The following is an 11,805-nucleotide window of genomic DNA, read 5'->3' as shown; positions in this document are numbered from 1 at the left end:
ACTCTTCTAACAGGACCATGCTGCTAACAGAACCACTCTTCTAACAGAACCATGCTGCTAACAGAACCACTCTTCTAACAGTATCATGCTGCTAACAGAACCACTTTTCTAATAGGACCATGCTGCTAACAGAACCACACTGCTAGCAGGGCCACACAGCTAACAGGATCATGCTGCTAACAGGACCATACTGCTAAGAGAACCTCACTGCTAACAGTATCATTCTGCTAACAGTACCATGCTGCTAACAGAACCATGCTGCTAAGGGAACCTCACTGCTAACAGTATCATTCTGCTAACAGTACCATGCTGCTAACAGAACCATGCTGCTAAGGGAACCTCACTGCTAACAGTATCACACTGCTAACAGTGCCATGCTGCTAACAGGACCATACTGCTAGTGGGACCATGCTACTAACAGAACCACTTTTCTAACAGGACCAAGCTGCTAACAAAACCACTCTTCTAACAGAAACATGTTGCTAACAGAACCACTCTTCTAACAGGACCATGCTGCTAACAGTAACAGTGTTTTTAATAACACTATTGTTTTATTTTAGTTGCTTTTTATTGTGTCTGTACGCTGCATGTTGTTTGTTTAAAACAGGTCTCTCTTGAAAAGGAGTCCTCATGACTCAACGAGACTACCTGTTTAAATAAAGTTTAAATAAAAAAACATCAAAATATGTTTTGATGGATGCATCATGACATACACATGGTTGCTAGTTTGACATCCACCTAAATCACCTGTATGTTGGGGTTCTGTGAGTTCATGTCCGCGTTGGCCAGGTCTGGAAAGTTGTTGAAGTCGAAGATGAAGGGTTTGGTCTCCTCCTCTGGCTCAGGCTGTGGAAGAACACCAACGGAGCGTTGTTGGGGGTGAGACCACCTCCTCTGCTGGCTGTGCGGCTCAGGCAGAAGGCTCTGAACCTGGTTCTGCTGCTCTGAAGCCTCAGCATCAGGTTGGACTCCACCATTATGAACTGGCTGGCCATAAATCTAAAAAAATATATACAGGTGGAGAAGAACAGTTTATTTAGATTGCAAGGGGTTATAGTGAAGAAAAAAAAAATAAATCGAACATTTAATGTTAGATTCTGTCCTGACTAAACAAAGTAAACACCATTTTAAATATATTAAAAAAGCCTAAAACGTTTAAGCGCCAAGAATTTCTTGAAGGAATCCATATCACCAGCTGCTTTTCTCACCAGCGTTTTACATTAAGATCATCTTGCGATAAGAAGTTAGAGAGTGATTAACAGAACATCCAAGATCAATTCAATTCAGTTTATTTATATAGCGCCAAAGTCTCATCTCAGGGCACTGAACAGAAACATTCATATACTTAAAAAGTAATTTAACACTATTTATCTGATTACCTCATGAAAGTTGTATTAAAAGCCATCCAGTGGTATACGAGTCACATAGTACACGCACACACTTACACACAAACATGGACAAAGACATTATTGCCTTTTGCCTTCAGCGGTGGGCGATAAAGAGTGGAAAGCTGCAGGCTGTTTAAGAGCTGATGATCAGTACAACATATGCTAAACTTGGTGGTTTATTGAAGGGAAATACAATCAGTGTTGTGCCTCCATTAAGAAACTAATAAAATGGGACACTTCACAGCTTGCTCAGCAGTTCCACAAAGCTGTGAGGCATCAAACTAGCAATCCAAGAGATCAGCCACTGTTCGTTTCATTTTTCTTTGCTTTTTTTTTTTCCCACAGTGGTCATGGCATCCAGACTGTGGACAAAGAGCATCCTGTGCCAGAGAGATCCTCTTTTAGCTTTAATGAGAGGGCCTGGGAGGCGTGGGACCCCTGGGCGGATGCAAGTGTGTCTGAACCTGCTCTGTTGCTGTCATTAAGGGCCTCCGCTCCATGTGACCTTTTTTGATTTTTACGGTTACAAAGAAACAAGATGACAAAGAGGGAACGTCAAGCCTTGAAAGTAATACTAATTAATGGTTGCAAATGTTAGCTATGGGTGATGTATTCAAAAAATGGTAATAAGAATTTAATTTATTTGCTTGTCTGACTCTGTTGAGCTGCCTTTAAAGGACACGCATCTATGTCGCTTGTTTGAAGTCGTATCCACACCCTCTAATGAACACTTGTCTGCCATTCAGCTACGTCATGTGCTAAATTGGCCTTTACATATGATTGGATAAGAATTTATAATAAAAAAATGAACCATTTTGTGGTGCGCTCAGTAAAACAGTAGCAGTCGGAAAGCCCAAAGAGAACCGTCTGAATTCTTGGTCAGTGAGTAGATGATTTACAATTATGGCCAGTAGAAGACGGTGTATATTTCAGGGACTGCCTGTGAACGGCTCTTAAAAAGCTTACATCGTTGGTCAAATATAGGAGTCAGCCTTTGACTTTGTAACTGAATACAGTGTTTGGAAAGATTTCAAGCAAACATGATGTGTAGGGCAATGAATCCAAAGTAACGAAGTCCCAAATCACTTCAGGTTTCAGCTGCAATGTCAACATGCTAATCTAGAAAACCTCAAAGAAGTACAACACATTAGCACTTATGGGATGTTTTGAGCATGCGTCAGGTGTTTTCATCTTTTAGCAGAAAATGTGTACATTAGTTTTATTTTCAGTGAAAATGTTCTTTTGATCTTGTCCGTAGCACTTGATGAGTGTGACATGCAAAGTTGTTTTGTCACGGTGCTTTTCTAGTTGGGGTGCTACTGCCCACCCCTTCCTGAGCACAAAACAAAAAGATAAACAACTCAGAACATCCCCGCATTTTTTTTTTTTTTTTTTTTTTTTTACAGGGCTTAATTTGTAAACTGATCAATACCGTAATGCAAATAGCAGGTGGGCCATCGAGGAGGGGGTGGGGTCTGGGGGTCCTCCCCCACAAAATTTTGAATAAAGTAGATGCGATTTCCTGCATTTTGGTGTATTTTTATGGGTTGTTAAACATCTACGTCTACCTAAATTTGTAAACACTCCACTTCTGTCAAGCATACCCCCCCCCCCACACTTACTTGACAGTTCTGAGCCCAAGTCCCTGCTCACTGTTGTCCGACTCCACATGGGAAACCTCCAGGTGCCTGCCTGCAGCTGCCTGTGAGCTCTTGCCCACGTACGACTGCCTGGCTATCTCAGAACTCACCCCCCACCTCTCTTTTAGGGGCGGAGATTTTTTCAAGGGTAGAAGCGGAAAATATACTTGAAGGGGCAGCTCGTATGCTCATAGGTGGCTGTTGTGTTTAAAACGAGTGTTTATGTAATTATTTTCAGTTCACATATCCAATATAAGTTTTATTTGTTCAAGGTATTTGTTCACAACTTTATTATTAGTAAGCCTGAGAGTTACCGGATCCAAACGAACAGGAACCGGAACGCACCCTGTCAAAATAAGAGTTCCCGGATCCTGTTCCGGCTCAAATTAAGCACTGATTTTTAAAATGGTAGTTTATTTTGAAAGGATTACCAGTATATACTGGAAACACCTCATATAGCTCACGGGTGAGCTCAGCTTTCCCGTAAGAGTACGTGCATCTCCCAGCATATTAATCTATTAGAAAATGAACAAATAAAAGCTCCCTGGCTACAAGAGTTAGCAACAGCACATGTCTCTGCACCTGAAGCCTATGTTTCCTTAGAGGGTTTTCAGCTTCAGGACTTAGGGTGAGTAAACTTTAATTAATCACAAATCCCAACTATGTGAACACTTTCATTTCTTGCACAAAATGTTATAAAAAGCACGAGTTAAATTCTGACTGGATATTATTACATATATTACGGATATATTTTATATTCCTGGCTGCACCAGAAGTGCTACAGCTTGTTGCTGCTGCTGCTACTTGGACTTAATTTTTTTTATATGACAAAGTAATACATACTGATGACAACTTAAAGGTTTTTACATTGAGTTCATGTGAACAGCTATCTTTTTTTTAGATTAGAGTTGTTTCAAGACAGCAGGAATCCACATTTGTTATTATCTCACTTAGAATTAAACTATTTTTCTACAAACTCGGGTTGATCAAAGCACTATCTACTGCAGGTAAGATACCGATTGATCAGAATCAGAATAAGCTTTATTACCATTGCACCGAGATACAACGAGAATGTGTACGTACAGCCATCCGAAAGATGGGTGGAGTGCACGAAGCTGCTGCTGTAAGCACGGCCTTCTTATCATTTTCAGAATAATAAAAAAAAAAATCTTCGCCAGCACATTTTCAGAACACATTTTTTAGATAGAAAAAGGAGCAAGCCATTAGGATAGGATAGTGGCATTACAAAAAAAGATCTCTTCACACCTTGTCCTAACAGGACACAATCGTTACATTGAAATAATATAAAAATCGGTGAGAATAAATCGCAGACTTGTTGCTTTTTCTTGTGATACTTGGAGCATGACGGACAAATCTTGCATCATCTTTTCTATAGGAGGAGTGAAGTGCATCTCTGGCCCTCACCATCCTAACATCACATGCACAAAGAAGCTGAAGGAGACCACATTCACACCCTCCTCATCTCGTGTTGTTTCACATCTGGATCCCGTATTCCTTCACCCTGTATATCACCCTCCTCCTCCTTTCGTCCTCCCCCTCCTGCTCTCCTCCTCTCTCGGTAGAGGGGCTCCTCTGATCAAAGAGCTCCTTGGTGATGGCATGCGGTGTGTTAAACAGAGAGGCTTCCAGGATGCAGACGGGACCCTGATCTGACATGAAGACTGCAGATATTACTGGCAGCTCCAATTACAGAGCAACTTTTTTTCTTTTCAGATGAAACTGGAAGACTGGACCCTTTTGACGCTACTGTCGGCGCTACTGCTGACGACGACACGCTTTCAGGTTAGGAAGGGGAGGTCTGGATGAGTGGAGCTTAAGTGAGGGGCAGGGATGAGATCAGGTGAAACTGGTGGGGAGGCTGGGAAGGCAGGCAGTGAGGCAGCCCTGATTTATGTGCTCGCAGATATCAAAGGCCGCTGCACTTGGCCGTTTCCAAACCATTACAGAAGAACAATAAACCATGGACGCTCTTTGATCGGCATCTTTTTCAAATAGAAACGGGACAACAAATGTACACTCAGGGGAACTGGGGTGAGGCTGGAGGGCCGGGGGTGGGGTATGGGGTACAAAGCAGAGAGTAAATAGGGCAAACAGGTCACACTATTTGGGAACGAGGCCACTTCAGCTCGACCATCCTCCTTCTCTACTTTGAAGGGGGGTGTTGTTTAACCCCCCCAAAACAGGAAATTCCACATTAACACAGAAAAGAGCCAACGTAAACAAGCAGATGAATGACACTTGACCTGAGCGAGATGCTCAGTCACCCGCCACATACAGGCAGTGATTTTTTTTTTACCCGTGTCGGAGTGCTTTCATTGGTCTGTCTGTCTGTCAGCAAAATATCTCAAGAACCCCCAAACAATTTTTAACAGAACTTTGAAAAAGTAGTCACTTGACGTACATCTACAACTAAACTTTTGGAGCCAACCCAATTCAAGATGGCCACTGCAGCAACCCTAACTAATCAAACAGAACATAAATGGAACTCACAGTTTTGCAAATATTGAGTTCAAATTTCACGTGGTAGTAGCCGAGAGTTGTTGGGAGTGGTGGTGCAGAGGTTAGAGAGGGTGGGGCAGTGATCAGAAGATCGTCGGTTGAACTCCCATTACTAACAACATAAAAAATGTGGGTGTGAAACGTAGGCCTGTAGCAATAAACAATAAATCAATTAACCACATGACGAATTAAAATTATCAACCTCATTTATCGACTTTATCGTTTCTTCGTCTCTCTTTCTGCTGAAGACACTGGATGATAAAAGGCTCAACTCCGGTGCTCTTCACTGACCCCTCTCTTTCTCTTTAAAATTAGTTTTAATCGTCCAAAATCACATTTTGGGATCGTTAAAAGCAGCTAAGCTGAGAAGCTAAGATACTAGCTAATCTAACTGGCCGACCTCAGGGAAAAAAAAACCTCCGTCTTGTCAAAGCTCCAAAATTCACGGTTGAAACTCGTGCCTTCGTCTAAAAAGTTGTTTTTCTCTGTAAAAAGAAGCTGAGAACTTGTTTACTGATTTAAAAAAAAAAAATTAATTAAAAGCTTTGTGTGAAAAACGCTATGCTAAAGAGCTCAAACTACACCGAGCGTTTGCCATTTTGCGGACCGGAAAAAAGGAAAAAGAGACAGCCCATGTCACGTCACGGGGCCTCCCTCCCATTTTTCTTAAAGAGACACGCTGCTCGCTCCCTCACTATCCATCGTTCGGTTCAAACGGTCTTATACTGCCATCCAGTGGTCACAAAAAGGTACTACACTCAAAATAAAATTAACCAACATTTCTTCTTAAATTTGACAATAATTACTAATTATTGTCAAATTTCAAACAATTTTATTGTTTATCGCAATAATTTCTGAGGAAATTAATCGCCCAGCAAAATTTGTTATCATGACAGGCCTAGGGATAGGTGAAGCATCCACATCTGCCTGCACCCTCATTTGCCCCACTCGGGGCCCTTGAGCAAGGCCCTCAACCCCCACCATCTGCTCCTCCGGGCGCCCTAGATAGCAGCTCTCTTCTCCACACAGAGGGCTGTGGTAGCTCGGTGATTTGTGGTAGGAAGGGCAACCAGCATAAAAACAATTCCCAAGTCTTCGTGCAACAGTTCGCTGTGGCGACCCCCAACGCAGAGAGCAGTCGAAAGAAGAAGAAGTAGCTGAGAGTTGTTCCTAACACATCATTCAAGCATTAATTGATCAAACCTGTGCCAGTTTGAGCTGGTCAGTTATGGACTCACACAAGGTTAAAGATTCAAATCCTTGCACTGAACCAGGACTCGTGAGTATGAGTCTTAATTAATCCTGGTCCTACACGTCCTCTGGCAGACAAAGTCTGTGAGTTAGCAGGTTTGTTGAAAAAACAGCTGCATCCCAGGAAATGGGTTGAAGCATGACTGACTTAGTAACTCAAGTGAACCAGATCACTCAACTGAGTGATTCAGATTAACCTGAATCCGTACCAACTCCAAAGCCAACAACTATTGGTGTAATTGTGTCTGTTAGCAAAAGCGCTCAAGAACCATGAGGTCAACTGAAGTGAGACCCTCACACAGTCATCACATCTAAAACTGATTAGCACTTGGAGCCACCCCGATTCAAGATGGCCACCATCCATCCATCCATCCATTATCTTTACCCGTTTGTTCCATTTTGGGTCACGGGGGTCGCTGGTGCCCATGTCCAGCAATCGATGGCCACCATAGTTGGCAGAATTTAAAAAACAAGAAATGGCTATAACAGCCACTTACAGATATTGAGCTAAAATTGGGCGCAGAAGCCCCGCCCACCACATGGACGTACACTGAGCATGTCCCAAGCACAGGTACAGTCATCCACTCGTCAAACTGAAAGAACACATGAGCTGCAGTGAGATTTCTACTTTTTTTTCCCCTCTTCCCTCCGTTTGCTCTGTCTCTTATTACTTTGACATCAGTCAGACAGATGATGATGAGAGAGAAAGTCCTAACAGGGCATCTATGGGAGGCCACACAAGACGGAAAGTTCAAAGACTAAATCTGACACACGCACAAACAGACTTTGATTTCCAAATATGTCTGTGTGTAACCCAAACATCCCCTTAGAAACGCCACACACGGCACAGCGTATGGAGCTGCATGCCGAGCTCGGATTTATGACGGCAAGGTGGGTGCCCAGGCATCACAAATGTTACTATACATGGAGAGGAGCGGAGCTGGGGGAAAGAACAGCAACTTGTGCTCATGTGGAAATGTATTCGTTTAGGGGAGTTACCAGGATTATTGTCTGAAAGTAAAGGCTGGCAGCTGAACATGTTCAGAGGTTTAAAGGAACTTCTTTGAATTACGTTTAACAGGTAAAATTAAAATAATTTCAGAACCCTGGATATAAACAACTAATGTGGCCTATATGACATACACTGGCAAAATATGGCTTGAGGGCCACAAGTGGCCCTTGAAGTCCTATCATCATCATTGCTGCACATCTCTCACCACTTTTTATGGAATTTCAGCATTTTAGCCTGCGATCATCTTGTGCTTAGAAATGGTGGAGCCATTTTGGTCAAACCTTAAAGACAACATTATGCGAGATCTTGTGCAAATAGTGATACACTGCCTTGCCAAAAGGATTCGCTCACCTGCCTTGACTCACATATGAGCTTAAGTGACATCCCATTCCTAATCCATAGGGTTTAATATGATGTTGGTCCACCCTTTGCAGCTAGAACAGCTTCATATCTTCTGGGAAGGCTGTCCACAAGGTTTAGGAGTGTGTTTATGGGGATTTTTGACCATTCTTCCAGAAGTGCATTTGTGAGGTCACATACTGATGTTGGACGAGAAGGCCTGGCTCTCAGTCTCCACTCCAATTCATCCCAAAGGTGTTTTGTCGGGTTGAGGTCAGGACTCTGGCAACCGCCAAACCCAGACTCGTCCATCAGATTGCCAGATGGAGAAGCCTGATTCGTCACTCCAGAGCACGCTCCTCCACTGCTCTAGAGTCCAGTGGCGGTGTGCTTTACACCACTGCATCCAACGCTTTGCATTGCACTTGATGATGCATGGCTCGGATGCAGCTGCTCGACCATGGAAACCCATTCCATGAAGCTCTCTGTGCACTGCTCTTGAGCTAATCTGAAGGCCACATGAAGTTCGGAGGTCTGTAGTGATGGACTCTGCAGAAAGTTAGCGACCTCTTCGCACTATGCTCTTCAGCATCTGCTGACCCCGCTTCGTCAGTTTACGTAGCCTACCACTTCATGGCTGAGTTGCTGTCATTCCCAAACACTTCCATTTTCTTATAATACAGCCGACAGTTGACTGTGGAATATTTATGAATGAGGAAATGTCACGACTGACTCCTGAGAGCGACCCATTCTTTCACATATGTTGGTAAATACTGTCTGCATGCCTAGGTGCTTCATTTTATACACCTGTGGCCATGGAAGTGATTGGAACACCTGAGTCAGATAATTTGGATGGGTGAGCAAATACTTTTGGCAGTGTAGTGTGTGTCTCTCAGAGTATGTTGTGAAAAGCTCTGAGCTACTACCATCCATCCATTATCTTAACCTGCTTCTTTCTTTTCAGGTCGTGGGGGTCACTGGTGCCCATGTCCAGCCATCACTGAGCGAGAGGTGGGGGACACCCTGGACAGGTCTCCAGTCCATCACAGGGACACAGAGACAAAAAAAATTCACTCACTCACTCACACCTAGGGACAATTTAGAGTTCCCAATCAGTCTAACATGCATGTTTTTGGTCTGTGGGAGGAAACCGGAGTACCCGAAGAAAACCCACACATGCACAGAGAGAACATGCAAACTCCACTCAGAAAGGCCCCCAGCTGGGATTTGAACCGGCGACCTACTCGCTGAGTTCTACCAACTGTGCTGCCCTAACTACCATATCAGGTTTAAAATTGGTTTGTAAAACTGCCTTAGTTGCAGCAATTTTTGTGTTTGCCATGAATGCTTTGCTGTGACGGCCATCTTGGATTCTGTTGACTCCAAAAGTTAATCACTTGTAGAAATACATCCAGTGATTACTTTCTGAAAAACTTGTTCAATGATTCATGAGATATATATATTTTTTTTGGTTATGGTACAAACAAATGAAGTGTGAAGAAGTTACAAACAACTAATATCTTACCTGTTGGCGGCAGCTGTTTGAAGGACGTCAGTTTAGAGAAACAGAGTTTACATCTGATAAGACTGATGAGGTTTGGATAATCTGAGAGCAGCTGAGACAGAAGTGGACCGCTGTCCTCCCAGAACTCCATTTCCAAAATGTTCAAAGGGTTTAATGCAAACATTACTTTATAAACATTTGCACCACTTATATGACACTTATTGACAATAAACATTGTGGTGCAAATGGCAGTAGCTGCTAGCTGTAGCATATTCCATGCAGGCTGGTACCCTTCTAGCAGGATCATTAAAACATTTATGTAATGTAAAAATGACTGCATGGTAAAGGTTTATAAAATAACATTTGCATGAAGTGCTTTAAAATTTAAAGACTGGAGCTGTTTAAAGATCATAGACACATCTGGACCATTGGTCAGTCCAGTCAGAATTAATCCTTGTGTACAAACTGCAGTTGTTCAAAGAGCTGCAACTATTTAAAAAAAGATATCCTTTATACAGAACCTACTTAAAATATCTGAAATATCCCTTTAATTCAATGCTAGCTCCTGAATAATGCTTTAAGATATTAATATTGTTGCCACTGTCCTGTTGGAGCTACTTATGTTGGCAATAACTGTTGTCAGTCTTTATTAAAATTAAGTTAATGTTTTTAATATCACATAAATGTTCTGTGATGTTCTAAAACTTAAAGTAGGCCATTTAAAATATTATTGTTGTGAGAAAAGGGGCAGAACGTCAAGACAAAATGATCATTTAGCTAGCTGAAAACAAATAAAGCAATAGGTGGTAAATAACATTAAAATCACTTCCAACTTATGTTGCGTTTCAACAAACTTAGAAACAAACTGGCTATTTCTTAACAAAAGTTATTTAAAAAAAAAAAGAGCTTACTTTATGAGCAAAATTCCTGCTTTTTGTTGGAAACCCTGTTCCCAAACTGATGGAGCAAAGCACGAGCAGCATCTGAAATCTCCTGACGACCTCTGAACGCATCTTCTCTTCTTTGATGTGTCCCTTCAAAAAACAAACGAACCAAAAAAATAATAACTAAAAACTAAAAAGTATTTTTTTTCTCTCTCTCTGGCTGTTTTTAAGTCAGCCTGCGGGCGCAGATGCTCGTGCTCCCCTCCTGTATCACTCAAACTTTAGCTCTGGTCAAAAGAAGTTTTCTTCAAGTTCGTCAGTCGCTTTTAGGATGAAGATGCGCACGGGCGTCCGGAGTTCCTGCGCGCGCTTTCCATGTCTGCTCCAAGCGGCTCGCGCTGCATCCGTCTGTCCGTTCGCTGGCACGAGCTCAACCTTCACAGCTGGAGAGACCCTATAAGTACCAGAAAGTTAAATCCCCCCACGTAGTCTTCCCGTCCGCACCAGCGCGCGCTCATTCAGCTTCACTTCAAAGTGTGACTCACTCGCCGCGTGCGCGTGTATCTCCCAGCACGCGGACACCAGGATGTTAAACGGTGATTCGTTTCCTGCGTTAATCCGTTATCAAGCTGAAGTTCACCCCCTCTGTCGCCCGGCCGAGCGCTTTCAGTGAACTCGCCTCTTTTCTGTTTTACGCACAAGTTCAGAGGCTCCATGCTGAGGGGGCGGGACGCTCACAGCTGTGCTGGGGGGGCACTGGAGGTTTGTGACAAGGATCAAGGATTAGACAAGGTGGAAGTGACAATCTGTGATGGTCAACTGACGGTCCGCGGGCCCCTTCATGTCCGGGGGGCGGCTTCTTCCGGGACCTTTTCATGGAATGAGTCCTCCGTTCTTTCCTGACCAAAAGTAAAAGCTTTGGTTTGATTGTTCTGAATTTTGAAAAAAATTAAAAAAATTGCTTTGACCGAAACAAACCACCAACAGTGGTTTATTTGTAGTCCATTTTATTTTGCACATAAATTGACGTTTCACACATCAGCTGAAGGGCTAAGCTAACGTTAGCTCTCCTGTTTTGATCGTAGTCCTCACACATTTTCTTTCCGTCAATTATGCGCCGACTAGACTTAATAAAAGTTAACGGATATAATACCTTGATCCTATTGTGCAAACATTTTCCTTTACAGACAATTACAAAACAACTGTTAATGATTAAAAGCCTAATTAGGTTGAAATCTTTTCTCAGTTCAATACTCATATTTTTCTA

At 42.7% G+C, this 11,805-nt stretch overlaps 1 protein-coding gene across 1 annotated transcript in view; it reads right to left on the bottom strand.

Annotated features, from left to right (window-relative positions):
* Positions 1 to 10,667, bottom strand: part of ism2b (isthmin 2b) — a 16,225-nt gene extending 5,558 nt beyond the window's left edge. The window contains exons 1-2 of the mRNA XM_037685738.1: positions 10,566 to 10,667; positions 748 to 999 (exon numbers count right to left, since the gene is read on the bottom strand). Of these exons, the coding sequence (XP_037541666.1) occupies positions 748 to 999; positions 10,566 to 10,667 (354 nt within the window). The remainder of the gene's footprint in view (positions 1 to 747; positions 1,000 to 10,565) is intronic.
* Between the last annotated feature and the right edge of the window lie 1,138 nt (positions 10,668 to 11,805).

This window comes from Nematolebias whitei, chromosome 12 (genome assembly GCF_014905685.2).
Source record: "Nematolebias whitei isolate Nwh7 chromosome 12, NemWhi1, whole genome shotgun sequence".
In the NCBI taxonomy this organism is placed as follows: domain Eukaryota; kingdom Metazoa; phylum Chordata; class Actinopteri; order Cyprinodontiformes; family Rivulidae; genus Nematolebias; species Nematolebias whitei.
This window is presented reverse-complemented; position numbering and strand designations above follow the sequence as displayed.